Source organism: Schistocerca gregaria, chromosome 3, assembly GCF_023897955.1.
Source record: "Schistocerca gregaria isolate iqSchGreg1 chromosome 3, iqSchGreg1.2, whole genome shotgun sequence".
In the NCBI taxonomy this organism is placed as follows: domain Eukaryota; kingdom Metazoa; phylum Arthropoda; class Insecta; order Orthoptera; family Acrididae; genus Schistocerca; species Schistocerca gregaria.
Window position 1 is genome coordinate 524397248 of NC_064922.1, and position 22735 is coordinate 524419982.

The 22735-nt window shown below is 37.4% G+C and overlaps 1 protein-coding gene across 1 annotated transcript in view; it reads left to right on the forward strand.

Moving 5' to 3' along the window:
- The window catches only part of LOC126353990 (uncharacterized), a 43867-nt gene that overhangs the window by 7926 nt on the left and 13206 nt on the right, over positions 1–22735 (forward strand). The window contains exons 3-6 of the mRNA XM_050003293.1: positions 3323–3436; positions 3527–3692; positions 4894–5099; positions 15328–15532. Of these exons, the coding sequence (XP_049859250.1) occupies positions 3323–3436; positions 3527–3692; positions 4894–5099; positions 15328–15532 (691 nt within the window). The remainder of the gene's footprint in view (positions 1–3322; positions 3437–3526; positions 3693–4893; positions 5100–15327; positions 15533–22735) is intronic.

The window sequence follows — 22735 nt, forward strand, 5'->3', positions numbered from 1 at the left end:
TTAATATTTGATACAGATACGCAGACTGCCTTACTGTTACATGTAAAAAAAATGCATTCATCAGTAATGCAGTTCAGTTTCTAGACATAAAAATTATTTGATTTTATGTATGACTTTTTGCATTTATGCACCAAGTTTCAGTTGGTTGTGAATACTGCCATTTTAATGTGATTAGTAACTACTGAAGAATTATGATTCAGTACTTGTTAATTAACAATTCAGTTTGTTAACAAATACAAGTTTTTTTAATAAAAGAAAAAAAGTATTGCTACAATCAAGATTTGAAATACTGACTTCACAATCTTTCTTTCCATGAACAATACGAGACTGGAATAGAAGGGAGAACAGATAGAGGTACTCAAAGTAAACCCCGCCACACACCGTCAGGTGGCTTGTGGAGTATGGATGTAGATGTAGATACACCTACAAGCTTTTACACTAAGCACTTGGCAACCAACAAATGTGTTAATAAGCTGCAAATGTTTTAAACTTAACAGCACTCTGAAATCATGTATTGATGTTGGAAACTTGTGTCAAGATACTTAACTTCAAATCCTGTAAGTATAAAGGCATTTGAAGAGTGCCAGTCCGTAATGTCCTCTTGTAAGTCAAGAGCGCTCTGTATGCTAGAAATGGCCTCTCAGGCACCAGAGTATATGTGAAATGCAGTTGATTCCTCCCATCCTCTATACCCCTTTCCCCTGCCAAAATATTGGAAACTAAGAGTTTGTTCAAGCACAAAGTATGGTGTAGGGAAATTTTTTACAGTAGATGGAATTTATAGCAGAAAGATAGATTAGTCTGCAGGATTTGAAGTTAAGTATCTTGACACAAGTTCTTATAGTTACAAGAAGAAAAATTAGGTCTAGCAAGGTCCAGAATGATTATGACTGAGTATTGACAAGCATAACAATGGTTGATCGATTTAGATTAGTAATCTGACATTTTCTACCATCCGTAAGAGTAAGATATATTGGTAGAGGGATCACCGAAAGGAAGCCTAAACTTAATAATACCATCATATTGTAGGACAATGTAGAGAATTTAATGTGTCGAGTATCTGAAGTATTTAACACAGACTTGATTTATATTCTGATTTATTCACAGCTAAAACAAAATACAATGAGTAAAATAGATCTTAACATGTTTGTACCAAATCAAAGTCCCGTACAGCAAGGCCAGAGCCAGAAATGTTAACCTGAAAGTTCAGGACTCCACAACCAACTCATCATACAGAATGAACAAACTCTTTCCATGTAGCAATATGGTAGAATCCAAGTTGAATATAGCAGCTCTTCTCAATCAGCACTGCTAGACAATATGAAATGCCTGGAATGGTCTATGTGGGTCCATAAATATAATGCATGTGCCATAGTTGAAAACTCCACTGAACATACTGTGAGCATCCCCTGGTATGGGCTGCATTTTCTTGAGAGTGCAGCCTAGCATGGACTGTGACATAGGTCAGTGATAATGTGGTATCTGTATCAATATCGGAGTCTGAGCCTGTGTCACCATTAGCAGGGGATACAAGAGTGTTAGCTGGAAAAGTTGCATGTTATCAGTGGTATGAACAAGCAGTCTTGCTAAGTATAAGTGAATAGATTGCAGACAAATGTCTAGAAGAACTAGTTTGACAACCACCATGCAAAAGAAATATTTTAGACCTTCCTTGTCGTAGCGGCCTCTTATTAGTTAGAGGGCTGACACAGCTGACACGTAAGATGGGTTGCCGAACCCCTTTCAGGAGCACAGAGAGAAACATAACCAGCAGGCAGAAAGACAGAAACAATAACAGACTTTGCAAATAAACACAGAACTACTTCACCAAACAACATGTGACAGTGTTCCCTCAATCAGAACTCGTATGACTCATGTAACACTCTGCCGACATGGCTTTATAAGCACGCATAGACCATCAGACCGGCAGTGTTTATCAACCGATAGGAACAGCACTGGCCAGTACTTACGCTGGCTCTATCATTCTATTCACTCACCATAGCATTGTAGTAGCATTTTGTATTTTGTAGAGTAGATTTTGGTCAGTATTTTCTTCCATTGTCTTGTTTCCTTATTTGGTTTGCCACTACAAGAGTAGTGGGATTTTCTGGTTGTTCTTGTGTTCAAAACTTAGTGTATGCCAAGAAGGCATTTTTATTTAATTATAATAAAGTGTGTTCAAATTGACTGTTAGTTCTTTCTTGCTGACCGCAGGATGCTACATTGCTACAGACAAACTTGATCTTTTCTAGAGTGTCACAAATCAGAGATATACATGATGCTACTACACGAGCATAGTCACTAAAGGTAGAAAGGTCATCAAGGAAGCTAGTGCACCACTTGTGTTTTATTGAATGAAATGGATAGACTGCTACTCACCACATAGAGGAGATATAGAGAGAAAGATTGGTAAAATGAAAAAAAAAAAATTACCTTTGTGGCCAGAGATGACCGTGGCCTTGGTGTACAAGTTGTACATGTGTGGGTTAGTGTGTTTGAACTGTTTCCGATAAATGGCTTAGTTCAGGCTCTTAATAGCTATCAATCTTTTTCCAATGTGGGTGTCTGCTACTAAACACCTCCTGTATGTTGTGAGCTGCAGAATAATTGTGATTACAGCTCAAAAATGTTGCAAACTGTGTTCTAGATAAATACATAACAATTAAACTAAGTAAGGACAGCAAGGACTCACCTTGGTTCAATGGACTGATTTTGAGAATATTGCAAATATGCAGACAACAACACATAACTACAAAAGATACTGAAGGAAAACTGATAGAGATGCAGGAAAACTGATAGAGAAGACTCATTAGCAACTACTGCATCTCTAAGAAGGGCCATGCTTGAAACCTGCAATAATTTTTGCAGTAAGATCCTGGTGAAGGATCTATCTTAACATTCTTGGAAGTTCTGGTAACATTTGAAGTCGATGTCAAATCCAAATGTTCCATTTAATCTCTTGTTGATCAGTTTGATATTGAAACTAAAGACAAAATATAGAACACAGAAATATTAAATTCAGCATTTAAAAATGCACAATACACATCAGGATACTGCCATACTGATATTTGGCAATTGCACATAATCAGAAATGTAAGATATTGATATGGGCTCACTCAGGACTGACAAACAATTAAGATTACTTAAAGTAAACAAGCACTATGCCTTGAACAATTTCCAGTAAGATTTTACATGGGATGTGATGTGGAAATTGCCACTTTCCTACTTGACCTTTTGGGAGACCTGTAATTTTTATGCAACTATTTTTTGTGTTTGGTTTAAATGTTATTACAGTGAATGCTGACAAAGTCTTGCATTATAGGTGGAGATTACCCCTTAAATTCAACACTCTGTAAATCATGGGATGATGGGTCTCATACAGAAGAAAATTACAAGCGGCGTTTGAAGGCAGCCTTTGAGCTTTATTCCAAACTTGGTAAGGTCTGAATTGCTGTTTCTACTGAGGGTGTTACTATTATACTACAACAAAGAATTATATGTAAATAACTCAATCTTATTGGTTTAGGTGTTAAATATTGGACACTGTATGATACTGATATTGCTCCAGAAGGAGACACTCTTGAAGAAACACATCATTTCATAGAAGAGTCCACTCAAGTTATACTTGATCTACAACAGCGTACTGGTATAAAACCACTTTGGGTTGCTGCTGACCTCAGGACCAATTGCAGGTGAGATCACTTAATTAAAAAAACCAAGTTCATGCAAAGGTTTAAAGGTTTAATAAGTTAACATACCATTTACCTATATGCTGTATTGATTGTAATCAGAGCATATAAGAATGTCATTATTTTGTTTTATGCAGCTTCCCATATATAAAAAATATTAGTAGGAGTGAAAAAGGGTGTATAATTAGGGATGGTGAGTTCACATGAATCCCTAAATAGTTGTTTCTTCTTGTTGCCTCTCTGGCATAAATCTGATATTTCTTTTAAAACTTTTGTTTGTGAATAAACTATTAAGTTTGGAATGTTGGACTACAGATTTCCAACAACCTTTTCATAAACTACTTTTTACTTGAATTAATGGTCGAAATGCTGTAAATAAAAAAGATAAATTTAAGATATAATTTCAGCACTCTATAAATCATGCTTTAATGATTTCATACCTAGCTGTCATTTTCTTGGTAGCTGTTGTATATAAGAATAAAATTCAATTATCAGTTGCACAGCTAGGAAATTGCTTCGGTTTATCAGTTTCAACGTCTTAATCTGTTGTTGTCAGTAATCCATGAAATTTGGAATGTTATATATCATTAGAACTTGGCTAAACTAATATTAAGTAAGTTTCTGTAATCTGCTTCTTGTACTTTACATACATACATGGCCCAATTCTAATGATTTGTAATATCTCAAATTTTTTTGACTTCTGAAGATGGCACATTAATCTTTTGAAACCAATTATGTAACACACTTATGCATTTTATTCTGAAAGATTTTCTTTGATGTTAAATTTTGTTAACAATGTGAACTTATTACCAAGAAAGGGCAGCTTTTGTTTAGTTAATACTAGGCAAAAATCCAATAAACACTCTCTGTGTTACATTGTTGATTATGCTAATATATACTCTGCAGCTCATTGTCTGTGTAGGATTTGTGTAAATTTTATTTTATCTGTTATTAACTTCTGATGTTATTTTCATGCACTGACTCATTCCATGACCATGGAGGTTTGCTCCTCAGTGTGGTCCTATGGAACTAGGTGTGTAAGATCAGATAAATAAAAACAAGTGGAAACAAATGAATATGTATGACATACACCTCATTTTGTAGTTAATTTGAACTTCTGACAATAAGTGAAAACATTGGGCCTGAAGGAATAAACATAATGACAGTTAAAATTACATTATACATGGCAAACTCTGTGTTTCAGATATGTGAGTGGAGCTGTCACAAGCCCAGAGGCTTACATAACTGGCTATGCAGGAGCACAACTCAAGAAAGCTCTTGATATTGCACATAAGTTGGGTGCAGAAAATTTTCTTTTCAAGGGGTTTTATGAGGGATATACTAGCATACTAAACACAGACATTCCTCGCGAACTACGCACCTATTCACGTGTTTTGAAGATGATTGTAGGCAAGTATGATGTAACATATTGTATTACTTTCTTGTTCTAGTATCTTCCAAAACATACCTGTGTCAATGTGTGTGTGTTTTATTGTAATATGATGAAGGAATTAATCTAACAGTTGAACACCCAGTGTGGAATAATGACAATATTATGAAAAGGATAGATTGCTACTCATCACAGTGGAGATGTTGAGTCACAGACAGACACAACAAAATGACTGCTAAACAAGTGACCTTTCAGCCAAACGGCCTTCTTTTAAAGTAGACAGCACAAGCAAGCACAACTCAAAGACACATGACCATTCAAGAAATTAAACTGATTGCTAGTAATATCCAGCAGACTTTCTTCATTGTGTGCTATTCAGTGCTTCCTCTGATTGCAGTCTATCCTCTTCAATTAGTTGCAAATGTCAGCCATTTGAACTAAGAATATTAGGATTAAATATAATTTTTGGCAACTAATTTCATAGTATAATTAGTGTCTGTTAGTAGTCTTATTGTAACTAAACATCAATCAGACTGTAAAATTTTCTGGATAACTGCATCACTCACAGTCATTTAAACATCACTTTTAGCAGGTAACCATCAGTAATTTTTAAGTTTCTGTTAGGTTCGTAAATGAGAATTGGATAGGTTGATACGAATGTCTGCATGAGGATACATTATTACTTACTGAATAGAAGAGGTATCTGCAAAGATGGATCATTATTCACCTAATGATGTAACAGAAGAGACATAGAGCAGCAGGGAAGCATGTAGAAAAGGTTGACTACCAGATGAATAAGATAAGAGTTCTTGTTCTGAGAACTAACATGTGTATTTGTGAGCTTGTGGGAGGGGGGAGCACATACTCAATGGTAAACATCCTTGTATACATGATGTCCCAAGAGAAATGGGGAATGTTAAAGGATATGACAGGAATGATTGTTTAATGAAAAAAAGTCTAGTAAACATGGACTCTAAAATACATACCTGCATAGCTATTAGCAGATCTTCATCTTCGATACTCTGAAAAAAATTCTTCTACAGCAATCACTTTGTTTTCCATATTTTGAGATGCAGTAGTAGGAGCAAAATAAAAAAACTTCCAGTAAAAATAAGTTCTAATGTGCATACCTTAAGAGCTATGAGCACTTGTTCATCTTCACAACTCTGAAGTACAGGGTGTAGCAGTCAAACCTGCATTTTTTAAATGAGTGTAAAATAAACATGGATGCAGATATCAAAATTTTATTCATACAGTGTAATTCCATGTTACAAAGCATTTAAGAAACATCAACACATTTTTTCATTGTTTGAAAATAATATCAGCAAGTGGTGTCCTTCTTGATCACAGCATTCTCACAGGCAATTTACGAAGTTGTCCATCACCTGACAGAATAACCTGAGCAATTCTCTCAATTTCCAGGCAGATTTTAACTTTGAGATCATCAACATTATGAGATCTTTCTTTGTCCACTTTTCTCTTAAGGTAATCACATGAGAAAAAATCAGATGCTGTAATGTCAGTTGAACAGGAGGCCAAGCAATCACTCCATTCTTGGAAATCACCTGGTTAAGAAAAATTTCATTGAGAACAATAATGCTCATGTGGGCTGTGTGAATTGTTGCTCCATCTTAATAATGTTTCATCATTCACTGCATATTGACAAAGCTGAGGTATGAAGAATGTCCTTAACATTGTTGAATAGCTCTCGGCATTCATGGTAACAGAATGTCCTCTTTTGGTCTAAAAAAAAAGTAAGGGCCTATTATTCCAGATGAGGACATTGCACACCAAACTGTTACCTTGGATGAGTGCAAGGGTTTTTCATGGATTTGGTGATGGATCTGATCACTCCAGTATTTTAAGTTCTGTTTCTTTATATATCCATTGAGGTGACACTTTGCCTCATCACTCGTCCAGAGGTTGTGAACAAGCTCCTCGTTTTCTTCAGTCGTTTGCAAAAGACTTTTACAGAAATGCTGTTGGACCTTGAAGTTGTTATTATTCAAAGAGTTAATCACCTGGATTTTGTATGAGTAGTGCTGTAATTCTTACTTCAATATCCTTTGGACAGTCCTGTCAGTAATTCCAAGTGCAACACTCTGTCTGCATGCTGATCTCTGGGGGCTTCTTCCCACAGCAATACTTACACATTCCACATTCTTGGGAGTATGCATTGTCTTCTCTTTGCCACCTCTTTTCCTTGTTGTTTCACTGACATTTTCAGAGTTTTTGACCCAAGTTTTTATTGAATTAACTGAAGGCATCGTCCTGTTATGATTAATTTGAAAATGCACCCAGAAATGATGCTGAGTGGCTACATAACTACCACTTTGGTAGAATGCTTTCACTGCAAATGACTGTTGTTGCTTAGTCCACTGATCCATGGCTACTGAAATGGTTTGTGTTAGGGAATGCAATGTGGTGACCTTGGTTACTCGCCCCCCACTACTTCCAATGCTTCCACGCACTAATAATGAATGCACATTTGACTGCCGCACTCTGTACACCTCTTCTACAGAACAAGTGCTTGTAGCTCTTAATGTATTCATTTTAGAACCCATGTTTACAAGACAATTGCTTCTTGGTTGGTGCATACTATCTCCTCCAAATATATGCAAAGCAATGAGCTTGCACTTTGACACATTTGTTTCACTGTATCAAAGATGAAGAATTACTCACAGCTCTTTTGGTTTACACTTTAGAACCCACATTTACTAGACTTATTTGCTTCAAAAAATTGTTCCTGTCATATCACTAAATACTGATCATCCCTCCTGGGACATTCTGTATATACCTGTCTCCTGCTCAACACCTCTCTAATCAGTGACCAAATGGTATGGGGAGATATTAACTGCTATTGAAGGCATTTGATAAAAATAGTCATACAGATAAGATATTACTAATGTAAATAAAATAGAAAGAAACTTCCACATGGGAAAAATATATTAAAAACAAAGATTCCAAGACTTACCAAGCGGGAAAGCACTGATAGACAGGCACAATAAAATAACACACAAACACACACACAAAATTTCGAGCTTTCACAACCGGCAGCTGCTTCATCAGGAAAGAGGGAAGGAAAAGGAAAGATGAAAGGATGTGGGTTTTAAGGGAGAGGGTAAGGAGTCATTCCAATCCCGGGAGCGGAAAGACTTACCTTAGGGGGAAAAAAGGATAGGTATATACTCGTGCGTGCACACACACACACACACACACACACACACACACACACATATCCATCCATACATACACAGACACAAGCAGACATATTTAAAGGCAAAAAGATTGGACAGAGATGTCAGTCGAGGCGGAAGTGTGGAGGCAAAGATGATGTTGAATGACAGGTGAGGTATGAGTGGCGACAACTTGAAATTAGCGGAGATTGAGGCCTGGTGGATAATGAGAAGAGAGGATATATTGAAGGGCAAGTTCCCATCTCCGGAGTTCGGATGGGTTGGTGTTGGTGGGAAGTACCCAGATAACCCGGACAGTGTAACACTGTGCCAAGATGTGCTGGCCGTGCACCAAGGCATGTTTAGCCACAGGGTGATCCTCATTACCAACAAACACTGTCTGCCTGTGTCCATTCATGCAAATGGACAGTTTGTTGCTGGTCATTCCCACATAGAAAGTGTCACAGTGTAGGCAGGTCAGTTGGTAAATCATGTGGGTGCTTTCACACGTGGCTCTGCCTTTGATTGTGTACACCTTCCGGGTTACAAGACTGGAGTAGGTGGTGGTGGGAGGGTGCATAGGACAGGTTTTACACCGGGGGCGGTTGCAAGGGTAGGAGCCAGAGGGTAGGGAAGGTGGTTTGGGGATTTCATAGGGATGAACCAAGAGGTTACGAAGGTTAGGTGGACAGCGGAAAGACACTCTCGGTGGAGTGGGGAGGATTTCATGAAGGATGGATCTCATTACAGGGCACGATTTTAGGAAGTCATATCCCTGCTGGAGAGCCACATTCAGGGCTAGTCCCGGGAAGTATCCTGTCACAAGTGGGGCACTTTTGGGGTTCTTCTGTGAGAGGTTCTGGGTTTGAAGGGATGAGGAAGTGGCTCTGGTTATTTGCTTCTGTACCAGGTTGGGAGGGTAGTTGCGGGGTGCAAAAGCTGTTTTCAGGTTTTTGGTGTAATGGTTCAGGGATTCAGGACTGGAGCAGATTCGTTTGCCATGAAGGCCTAGGCTGTAGGGAAGGGACCATTTGATATGGAATGGGTGGCAGCTGTCATAATAGAGGTACTGTTGCTTGTTGGTGGGTTTGATGTGGACGGATGTGTGGAGCTGGGGAGCTGGCCATTGGACAGATGGAGGTCAACGTCAAGGAAAGTGGCATGGGATTTGGAGTAGGACCAGGTGAATCTCATGGAACCAAAGGAGTTGAGGTTGGAGAGGAAATTCTGGAGTTGTTCTTCACTGTGGGTCCAGATCATGAAGATGTCATCAATAAATCTGTACCAAACTTTGGGTTGGCAGGCTTGGGTAACCAAGAAGGCTTCCTCTAAGCGACCCATAAATAGGTTGGTATACGAGGGACACAGGCAGACAGTGTTTGTTGGTAATGAGGATCACCCTGTGGCTAAACATGCCTTGGTGCACGGCCAGCACATCTTGGCACAGTGTTACACCGTCCGGGTTATCTGGGTACTTCCCACCAACACCAACCCATCCGAACTCCGGAGATGGGAACTTGCCCTTCAATATATCCTCTCTTCTCATTATCCACCAGGCCTCAATCTCCGCTAATTTCAAGTTGTCGCCACTCATACCTCACCTGTCATTCAACATTATCTTTGCCTCCACACTTCCGCCTCGACTGACATCTCTGCCCAAACTCTTTGCCTTTAAATATGTCTGCTTGTGTCTGTGTATGTATGGATGGATATGTGTGTGTGTGTGTGTGTGTGTGTGTGTGTGTGTGTGTGTGTGTGTGTGTGTGTGTGTGTGTGCGCGCACGCACGAGTATATACCTATCCTTTTTTCCCCCTAAGGTAAGTCTTTCCGCTTCCGGGATTGGAATGACTCCTTACCCTCTCCCTTAAAACCCACATCCTTTCATCTTTCCTTTTCCTTCCCTCTTTCCTGAGGAAGCAGCCGCCGGTTGTGAAAGCTCGAAATTTTGTGTGTATGTTTGTGTGTTATTTTATTGTGCCTGTCTACCAGCGCTTTCCCGCTTGGTAAGTCTTGGAATCTTTGTTTTTAATATAAGATAAGATATTACCTAAGAGATAGAAAAGAGGGTGTGTGTGCAGAACAACAATCGTGCTGCTGAGTGTTCTCTTCTGACAATGAGGAGAAGAAGCATTCCATTGATGCTCTAATACATATTGGGGGTAGGAATCTTCAGAAAAGGCAATCATTTACTTAAACATGAATGATTTATCTATTCATATAATTGCACCAGCTGTCCACACTTTCAATTTTTCTAATATAAATAAAAATGTAAATTCAGAGGAAGCAGCAGGAATTTTTGGAAGAATTTCAAATGTCAAGGTTTCACAGATTATAATTCCTTTCCTGCAGAGCAAAGATGGATAGCAAGAATGAGAGAGACGTTGAAAAGCCATAAAATATATTAAAATTTATCTCTGTTTCTTAATCATGAGACCCAAGAGACATAACAATTTCCGAACTATTTGTTGTTCACTGTTGAAAATTTTTCCATATGCTTGAGATTTGCATATGTGTTATTATGATAAACCTAGTTATTTTTATACCTTGACTTTGTTTAAAGAAACAGAGGAAGGTAAGAATTTAACATAAACATGATTTAAGTTTACCTGTTCATATCCCCATCATCATCATCATCATTAACAACATCAACAGAAGCAACAGCAGCAGCAGTCATTTGACATCCACTGCTGGATAAAGACCTTCTCCAGACCTCTCCATGCCATCCAAGTTTTTCATATAATCATCTATGTGGCTCCTATATGTTGTCATAAGTCATCAACCCACCTTTTGTTTCATTATCAGCTCAGCCTTTTTGTATCTCTTGGAATTCTGCTAAGAACTTCCTTGGCCTGTCTACCAATCATTGACCTAGTTTATGTTTTTGCCCACCTGCATTTCATTTTCATTACACTTATATCTCCCACTCTAGTTTTTTCCCTGATCCATGTATTTGTTTTACAGTCTGTACTAGCAAACCCACTTATCCATTGTTCACACACCAACAGTCAGCTTTTATTAGTGTTTAAATGTCAATATCTCACTACCACAAGTCAAAAGTAGTTTTACACACTAAATTGTACATTTTCATTCTCAGACTTGTAGGAAGCTTAGTTCTGAAAACTTCATGTTGTTATTCAAAATCAGTCCAGACCACATTTAATTTTTCCATTTATTTTCTCCCTGTAATTTGCTGTATACCCACCTACATTTACACCTTTGATATAAAAAGAACTTTCTTGGTGGGAATTTTCCATTGCTCTGTAGTATTTAAGGAAACTGATCTCCAATTTTCATAAAATTTAAATAGAGCCATAAAGGATGGTGCTAAAAGTCCATATACATTACACATTTTCCATCTCACAGTGTATTCAGAGCTTCAGCAATAGGGTATAACATATAATAAACCCTTTCATGTAGTCAAACTGTCTCTTATAAAAAATTTTAAACTCAAAGATGTCTGTAATTGCATAGATTTTTCTCAGATTAAATAAATTATTTTCATTGCATGATACCAACTATTCAATCTTGTAATGCCAGCTTTACTCTGAGCTTCTCCTAAAACATTCCCAATATTTCAGATGACTTTGGACAACAGTGCTTCACAAAGTAATACATTTTTGTGGTTTTGCACTACTCGTTTTGCAGTACTCTTGAACTAGTACTATGTATTAATTTTCATCATGGTTTTCAACACAATTAGCATCACTTGCAGTGCACAAATTTACTGTATGTGTATTACATCAGCATTGTGTTGGTAACTGGTAATTGTGTTCTATGGTATCTGTGCTGTAATTAGTCAACTTATAGGTTATCAACCTTTGTCACAACCATAAGCATCATCTTCATCTTTGAACATCATCTCTTCAACTTACTCCAACTTCACTGAGCTTCTGAAGAAAAGACTGAATACTTCTCATGTTCACATGGAATTATTTCAGAATATCACGATCACCACAATCATCAGCATCATCTTCATTTTCAATAATCATGTCTTCATCTTCCTTTAACTCCATTGCATTCCTGAAAAGGACACAATTCTTTAGTACCCAAGTGAAAATCTTTCTGTTAACAGTTTTGTTCCATTAACCTGTAGAAACTTTTTTTTGTGTCTGTTAAGGTTACCATAAACCAATTGGCCATGACTCGAAATAACATTGTCTTGTTACATTACTTACACTGTGTAAAGCATTATTTATCAAAGGGAATCTGCACTGAGCAATAGAAAAAGTACACTGGTTTTCTGATATGATACCCTGCGAACCATGGATGAAGGGCAACAGCCAGATTCCATATTTCTAAATTTCCAGAAAGTGTTTGACACAGTGCCCCACTGCAGACTGTTAATGGAAGTCTGAACATATGGAATAAGTTCCCAGATATGTGAGTGGCTTAAGGATTTTGTAAATAATAGAACTCAGCACATTGTCCTCAACAGTGAGTGTTAATTGAAAACAAAGGTATCACCAGAAGTGCCCCAGGGAAGTGTGATGATGTGTCAACTGATGACTAGAATGTACAGGGCCCCATCATGCTGGAAGAATATCTCCATCCTTGTAGCAAAAGGAACCTCTTCCAATGTTGCTGCAAACTCATTTTCAAAAAACTCTACATAACAGAGCCCAGTAAGTTCATGCTGTAACACAACAGACCCAATAAACTGATTATCCATCATACCACGCCACACGCTTATGGAGAAGTGTCCTTGAAAATGTGTCTCCACAAAGGCACATGGGTTTCCATCAGACTGATGATGTAAGTTATGAGTGATACAGATACCATCATGGGTGAAAATGGCAACATCAGGAAATAGTATTAATGAGATTTCTTGGCAACCTCCAATTATTCAACAACAAAATTCCATTCATCTAGCTTTATCTCCTCCTTGAAGGTGGTGAATCCAGAATGATAATGATAAAGGCCAAGTATAAATAATATCTGCCATGCTTTTGTGTGTGGAATACTGATAGGTATAGAAATTCTGTGTGTGCTTGTTGAAGGACTATTTTCTACCAAGTGAATAGTGTCTTCCAATTTACCCCCACTCTGGTCATTTGCTCCCTAAGATGAAATATAACTCCTGGACACTGCACCTATCTTACACAGTTTTCAATTCAGTTCAATTCATTCATGAGTAAACACCCTTGAACCTGGTACTCTATGGTTATGAAACAATCTCCTGCATTCTCTACCAGCAACAGCAACAGTGTTTCCATTACAAAACTGTACACAAATACCATATTGCCAGACTCAGAATTTGATTATGTGCAGCACAGTCAAAAAATGCAGTGGACTGGCAAAACATCTAACAACATGAACTTTAAAACAAAAATTGTGTTTGATATATACACTATAGCAACCAGATTATCAATATGTGAAATGATAACTTATCTCTGTAACCAGCTGTATCTCTGTAACAAAGAAAAATTGAGCATGGGTTATATGGAACGTTTATTCAAATGAATCTATTAATTAGCTAGTAAGCTAGTTTCATATTCTATTAATAATTTGTATGACTTATCATATTGATGTGGAACAAATCATTTTACATTCACATTATGCACTGATATGTAAATATAGCTACATTTTGATTATCTACAAATTATTATTGTAGTACTGTTGTGAAATAGAAATTTCAACCCATCACCTTTTACACATTAAAAAATTAGAAATTGTTCTATATAGTAGAAGGAGTTGTCAAGTAGAAACTTTTTCAGTTTGTTTTCAAATTTAACTTTGCTGTCTCTCAGAGATATAATTGGGTATGTTATCAGGATTTTTTGGTAGCATTGTGCAACACTTTCTGGTGCTAAAGACAACCTTAATGTGGAGTAATGAATGCCATTTTTTCTTCTGGTTTTCTTGTCATGTACATCATTGTTCCTTTTGAACTGCAGTGGATTAGTTACAACAAACTTCATGAGGGGAAAAAAATATACTGTGAAGCAATGTAATAGTCAAAATGCCTAATTATTATTTCCAACAAACTACATGAGAGAGTAAATATACTGTGAAGCAGTAGTCAAAATGCCTGACTCCTTAAACAGGTGTCTAGAAGATGATCATGGGTGAGCAACACATATTATTATTACAGCACATTTTTGAACAATATTTACAATCCCTTCAGAAACATCCTGTATAACTAACATCAGTAACGGGACTGTAATTTTATTCTATAGTGTTAGGACAATGTTCGAAACTTCTCATTTCTCTCTTCTGCAATAGGAAAGATACAATTGAACTGTCTATAAGACATTAGATCATTGGACAAAAAATGCAGGAGATGAGGTGCAGCAGCCAGGCACTTAAAATGTGGAAAACTACTTAAATTTCAAAGAAAAGAATCACTTAGTTTTCATGGAAGCTAAAACACACACACACACACACACACACACACACACACACACACAGTGTTGTCCAACCACACTGCTACCATAATTTTCCATTACTGTGTGAGCATACTATCTTACTTTTGATAATAATCATTGCCAACTGTATGGACTTAATTTTGCTGCCTTCTCTTGGTTTCTTCTTGCAAAATGCCCAATATTACCTTATATTGTCTCCTCTTCAATAAAACTGCACTTTTTCATTGATCTTCACTACTACTGCCAGGGAATGAACTCTCTAAAATCTCCTGAATCTGAGTGTTCATACTATTCATTATAGTTGTAACATTTTTCATCTGCTGTTTTATGATCAGTGAGAAACCTATCCCTTATGACAAAGAGAGACAAATGTATCATTGAGAAAAGGAGATTTATCTTTATTTTATTTTGTTCTGAATATTTCAGTGTGATATTTTGTACAAAAGCCAGGCCCACAATGTCAGATGTTGTTTTTTGCTTGCTGTAAATATGGTTTGAAAAATAATTCTGTTGAATCATGGGTAATGATATATTCAGAAGCAGCTATGTTAATTGGGAGACTAATACATTTTTAAGAATCTGGTGACTCTATGGCTATATACCTTAGATTATGTGACGTGAAAACAATATTATAAAACCTCTGTTTTTTTCCATTGCTCTAAGTATTCAGTAGCAGTAAGATAACTTACCATGCTTTATTTTCCAGATTATAAAGAAAGACTTGGATATAGAGGGCAGTTGCTTCTGGAACCATGCTATAATTATGATAATAGTAAAAACCATGATAATTTTCTTCAACACAACTACATACATAGCATCACAAGTGCACTGAGTTTCCTAAAACATTATAATTTAGACCGACATTATAAGCTCAGTGTGCCCCCAGGAGATCAGCTTTATATGGCAGCAGCGTAAGTGTTCAACATTTGTTTATTTTTGCATTACTTTCCTGTGACAATTTGAAGAACTCATTTGTAACTGATGCTGCGTAACTACTGTGTAATTACATTATGCAATTTAACTTTCAACAGACAGAGCTTAAAAAACTTGGTCCTGTTGAATTATTTGCAGCACTTAGTGCTATCTTAAGAATTAATAATTAAGCAAATGTGACTGCAAATTAATAATTGCAGCATCTATTTTCATTAAAATCCTCATGGATGTGCTACCATCTGATAATATAAAATACTGAAATACCTGATAGTGCCACCTACCAGAGCACAAACACTGTGTGTGATTGGGGTCACATAATATGTGTATGGCATGTCATGAGTGGTTTCTGGGCAATGACCTCATGGGTCACCACTGCAACTGTGTTAACAAACAGAACAATCAGGACTGGCTTTGTAACTGTGTGGCCAATGACAGATGCTTGTAGCCAATTTTCAGCAGGATACTAATAATCAATGAGATTCAAAATCCATAAATAATGTCTCATGTATACCCTCCCTCTCTTCTGTGACAGATCAGTATAATTTCAGGGCTAGTTAAAAAATATAGAATAGTCATATGATTGAATGGTAGAAATGAAGCTCATAGAAGTACTCTTTTTTTTTCAATAAAAGCAGTTAGAGATGTATGAAATGGCTGATAACATATGCATATCAAAAGAAAAGATTGAGATCATTTTACATATAGAATTAACTTCGAGAAAATGAGTCATCAATTGTCTCATACATCTAGAAGATGGTTTAACTGATTGCACAAACTAATTTGGTTGAGTGAGTGAGATGCGATTAATCAACTTCATGTTAGAAATGAAACTTTAATGAAAGGTCTATGTGGAATCAAGTGGCTTTGAACCAATAAAGCTGAAGTTGATTTCACCTACCAGTGTTTCCTGGGATGCAAACAGAATTATTCATATTGAATGTTTTGCAAAGAGTAAACCACTAACTGGCAGACCTTCAAAATCTTCTGAACCAACTAGATGTTACAACAAATGATAAGAGAAACTGGTTGCAAAATAAGAAACTTGTATTTCACTAGGACAATACACCAGCCCACAAAAGTGATTTGGCTGTTGGAAAACTGAAGGGGATTAAGTAGAAATTTTCAGAATACTCACTCTGTTCACCGGATTTGGCACCATGTGACTTCCCTATATAAAAAATTAGTGGCTGTAAAACATTTTGAGCCCAATAAATATAGGATACTTTATAGAAATTCCAGAACTGTACTACAAGGATGGAATCTACACACTGGAAAAATATTGAACAAAGGGCAGACCTAAAATGGACCTACCTTGAAAAATAAGTGCATGTTTCCCCAAAAAGCATAGCATAGCATAAATTGCTAGGCTGAGTGACTTTTTGCTTTGGCTTCATATTACCCACTCTTTCTACAGATTTCATTTGTTCATTCAGTTCAAGGTGCTATGTATTAAATTTTGAGTGTTTTTTGTTCTATGAACTGTTTTCTCAATTTCCAAAAAAATGAAATATGTGGTTTGCATCAGTTGTAGTTATTTGTCTTTTTTGTGAATCTATCTTTCAGTATTTTATACTTGATATTTATATCTCATTACCGGGTCAATATTTGATTATGAAAGTAGAATTCTTTCTCTATTTCTGTTTAATTATGCATTCTGAATAACTGAGTAGTCAACAATTTAAGGAAAAGATAGTTTGCTACTTACCATAAGGATGACACAGTAAGTTGTAGACAGGAAAGAGAAACACACACATTCATGCACATAAGCAATCACACCTCACACACACATGTCAGTCATCTCCAGCAGCTTGGACCAGAATGGACTTTAATTGTGCCTGTCTGCAAATTCATGTGTCATCTTGACCATAAGTAGCAATCTATCTTCTCCTTACATTTTTGATATTTGAACCTGGAATTTGTATTGTTTAACTGAGAAGTCATACAGCTGAATAGTTCTGTCTAGAAAGTTCACACATAACAAAGCTTTGAAGCTTGTAACAACATACAGAATTTCAGAAGGTACCTAGCCATGTAGCATCTACAGTAGAATATATTTTTATATGCTCATGTAAATAAAATAGAAAGAAACTTCCACATGGGAAAAATATATTAAAAACAAATATTCCAAGACTTACCAAGCGGGAAAACGCCGGCAGACAGGCACAAGAACAAAACACACACACAGAATTACTAGCTTTCGCAGCCGATGGTTGCTTCTTCAGGAAGGAGAGGGAAAGACGAAAGGATGTGGGTTTTAAGGGAGAGGGTAAGGAGTCATTCCAATCCCGGGAGCGGAAAGACTTCCCTTAGGGGGAAAAAAAGGACAGGTGTACACTCGCGCACACTCACACACACACACACACATATCCAGATGTGCGGATGGATATGTGTGTGTGTGTGTGTGTGTGTGTGTGTGTGTGTGTGCGCGCGAGTGTACACCTGTCCTTTTTTTCCCCCTAAGGGAAGTCTTTCCGCTCCCGGGATTGGAATGACTCCTTACCCTCTCCCTTAAAACCCACATCCTTTCGTCTTTCCCTCTCCTTTCTGAAGAAGCAACCATCGGTTGCGAAAGCTAGTAATTCTGTGTGTGTGTTTTGTTCTTGTGCCTGTCTGCCGGCGTTTTCCCGCTTGCTAAGTCTTGGAATCTTTGTTTTTAATATATTTTTATATGCTCACATATCTATGTGCTCATGTAGTGCTTCACAACATATCTGTATATACTCTACAAAACACTATAAATTACATGGTAGATAACAGAATTGATTGTACAATATATTTATGAATTTTTACATTATATTTACAGAGATGCATGACAAGACTGAATACTGAGATGCTTTTTTATGAGCTAAATTTAATCCAATTTTTCTTCATGATGCCTAAAAGAGCAATATAGTGAGAACTACATAAGATTCCTCAAGATTTGACTGAAAACTTGTTATTGAATATGACTGAAAACTTGTTATTTGAATGCGTGTAACTCATTTTTTTTTAAATAATTCATTTGATGATTTCATTTTAAAAATTTGTTACATAAGATATTTCACCTATTTGTGACTCTGTGAGCTGGAATCATCTACAGTCCGCTATGTGGTAATGAACAATGGACTTCGCTGTTGGTGCCTCAGAAATACAAATAGCCATACTGTAGGTACAACTGCAACAGATGGTTATCCGTTGAGAGGACAGACAAATTTGTGGTTCCAGAAGAGGGACAGCAGCCTATCCAATAGTTGCAGGGGGCCTGCATGTAACATCTACCAAAATGGCCTTGCTGAGCTGGTGCTGCAAATGGCTGAAAGCAAGGGAAACTACTGCAGCAATATTTTCCAAGGGCATGCAGCTCTACTGTATGATTAAAAGGTGAAGGCATCCTCTTGGGTAACAAATTCTGGAGATAAAATAGAGCACCATTTGAACCTCGGGGTGGGGACTACTCAGGAGAATGTTGTCATCAGGAGAAACAAAACTGGTGTTCTATGGGTTGGAAGGTGGAATGCTAGATCCCTTAATTGGGAAAGTAACTTAGAAAATAAAAAAAATAAAAAAATAAATAGGTACATTGAAGTTAGATGTACGTGAATTAGAGAAGTACATTGGCATGAAGAACAGGACTTCTGCTCAGGTGACTACAAGTTTAAAATACAAAATCCAATAGGGGTAATGCAGGAGTAGTTTTAAGAAAGAATAAGAAAACAAGAATGCATGTAAGTTATCATGAACAGTATAGTAGATGCATTATCATAGCCAAGATAGATACCAAAATCACATTCACCACAGAAGTACAAGTTTATATGCCAATTGACTCTGGAGATGAAGAGATTGAAGAAATGTATGAGGAGATTAAAAATTATTAAGATAGTTAGGGAGACAAAAGTTTAATTCTGACAGAAGACTCAAATTCAATAGTAGGAAAACAAGGAGAAGGAAAAGTGGTAGGTGAATATGGACTGGGAGAAAGGAATAAAAGAGGAGGCAGCCTGGTATAATTTTGTACAGAGCATAATTTTATGATTGCTAACACTTGGTTTAAGAACCAGGAAAGGAGGCTGTATGTGTGGAAGAGACCTGGAGACACTGGAAGGATTCAGATTGATTATATAATGTTAAGACAGAGATTTTGGACCAAATTTTAAATTGTAGGACATTTCTAGTGTCCACAATTTATTGGTTCTGAACTATAGATTAAAACTGAATAAATTGCAAAAAGGTAGGAAATTAAGGAGATGGGACCTGGGTAAGTTGAAAGAACCAGAGGCTGCTGAGAGTTTCAGAGGTAACATTAGGCAGTGATTGATTAGAACAGAGGAAAAGAATACAGTAGAAGATAAATGGGTAGCCTTGAGAGTTAAACTAGTGAGGGCAGCAGAGGATCCAGTAGGTAAAAAGACAAGGCCTAATAGAAATCCTTGGATATCACAGGATATACAGAATATAATTGATGAAAGGAAAAAGCATACCAATGAAGCAAATGAAGCAGGTGAAAGGGAATACAAACATATAAAAAACTGATATTGATAGGAAATGCAGAATGGCTAACCAGAAGTGGCTAGAGGACAAATGTAAGGATTTAGAAGCATATCTCACTAGGAGAAAGATGGGTACCACCCACAGGAAAATTAAAGAGGCTTTTGAAGAAAAAAGGAGCAACTGTATGATCATCAAGAGCTGAAATGGAAAACCAGTACTATGCAAAGAAAGGAAAGATGAAAAGTGCAAGGAATACATAGAGTGTCTATACAAGGGAGAGGGGCTTGAAGGCAATCTGATAGAAATGGAAGAGGATGTAGGTGAAGATGAGACAGGAGATATGATAATACAATAAGAAACTGACAGAGCACTGAACAGACCGAAGTCCAAACAAGCTCCTGAAGTAGCTTGGGACAGCCAGTCATAACAAAATATTCCATCTGGTGTGTGAGATGTATGTTGTTGTTGTTGTTGTTGTTGTTGTTGTTGTATTCAGTCCAGAGACTGGTTTGATGCAGCTCTCCATGCTACTCTATCCTGTGCAAGCTTCTTCAACTCCAAGTAACTGCTGCAACCTACATCCTTCTGAATCTGATCTGCATTTTCATCTCTTGGTCTCCCTCTATGATTTTTACCCACCACACTTCCCTTCAATACTAAACTACTGATCCCTTTGTGCCTCACAATGTGTCCTACCAACCAATCCCTTCTTCTTTTAGTCAAGTTGTGCTACTAAATCCTCTTCTCCCCAATTCTATTCAATGTCTCCTCACTAGTTGCGTGACCTACCCATCTAATCTTCAGCATTCTTCTGTAGCACCAAATTTCAGAAGCTCCTATTCTCTTCTTGTCTAAACTATTTATTGTCCATGTTTCACTTCCATACATGGCTACACTCCATACAAGTACTTTCAGAAAAGACTTTCTGAAACTTAAATCTATATTCGATGTTAAGAAAATTCTCTTCTTCATAAACTCTTTTTCTCACCATTGCTGGGCTACATTTTATATCCTCTCTACTTTGACCATCATCAGTTATTTTGCTCCCCAAATAGCAAAACTCATCTACTACTTTAAGTGTCTTATTTCCTAACCTAATTCCCTCAGCATCATCTGATCTAATTTGGCCGCATTCCATTATCCTCATTTTGCTTTTGTTGATGTTAATCTTATATCTTCCTTTCAAGACACTGTGCATTCCACTCAACTGCTCTTCCAAGTCCTTTACTGCTTGCTAAGTATACTGATTGAATAATATTGGGGATAGGTTACATCCCTGTCTCAGTCCCTCCTCAACCACTGCTTCCCTTTTGTGCCCCTTGATTCTTGTAAATGTCTTCTGGTTTCTGAACAAATTGTAAATAGCCTTTCACTCTCTGGATTTGACCCCTACCACCTTCAGAATTTGAAAGAGAGTATTCCAGTCAGTGTCAACAAATGCTAGAAATGTAAGTTTGTTTTTCCTTAATCTATCTTCTGAGATAAGTCATAGGGTCAGTATTGCCTCATGTGTTCCAACACATCTACGGAAACCAAACTAATCTTCGCCGAGGTCAGCTTCTACCAGTTTTTCCATTCATCTGTAAAGACTTTGTGTTAGTATTCAGCAGCCATGACTTATTAATCCAATAGTTCAATAATTTTCACGCCTATCAGCACCTACTTTGTTTGGGATTGGAATTATTATATTCTTCTTGAAGTCTGAGGGTATTTCACGGTCCACACGTCTTGCTAACCAGGTGGTAGATTTTTGTTGTGGCTAGCTCTCTCAAGGATATCAGTGGTTCCAATGGAATGTCGTCTACTCCCTGGACCTTGTCTTGACTTAGGTGTTTCAGTGCTCTCTCAAATTCTTCATGCAGTATTATATCTCCCATTTCATATTCATCTATGTCCTCTTCCATTTCCATAATATTGCCCCCAAGTACTTCACCCTTGTATAGACCCACAGTATACTCCTTCCACCTTTCTGCCACTGAAATTCACTAATTTCCTTTTTAAATTTTCTAACCTATCTGCCCAATTTAGGGATCTCACATGACATCCTCCTGAGTAGTCCCCACCCGGGAATCTGATGATGCCATTATCATTTAACCATACAGTAAAGAGCTGCATGCCCTCGGGAAAAATGACAGCTGTAGTTCCCCTTGCTTTCAGCCATTCACAGAACCATCACAGGAAGGCTGTTTTGGTTAATGTCGCAAGGCCAGATCAGTCAATCATCCAGACCATTTCCCCTGCAACTACTGGAAAGGCTGCTGCCCTCTTCAGGAACCACATGTTTGTTTGGCCTCTCAACAGATAACCTCTGTTGTGGTTGCACCTACAGTACGACTATCTGTATCGCTGAAGCACCCAACGGCCCCCCCCCCCCACCCCGCCCCCCCCCCCACTGCAATTCATGGGGGAAGGGGGTGGGGGAAATATATACATGACAAGTGAAATACCCTCAGACTTCAAGAAAAATGTAATAATTCCATTTCCAAAGAAAGCAGGTGCTGACAGTCTGAATATTACCAAACTATAAGTTTACTAAGTTATGGTTGCAAAATGCTAACATGAATTTTTAACAGAAGAATAGGAAAACTGGTAGAAGTAGACCTTGGAGAAGATCGGTTTGGATTCTGGAGAAATGTAGGAATACATGTGGCAATACTATCATAGACGATAGGTTGTGAAAAGGCAAACCTACATTTATAGCATTTGTAGGCTTA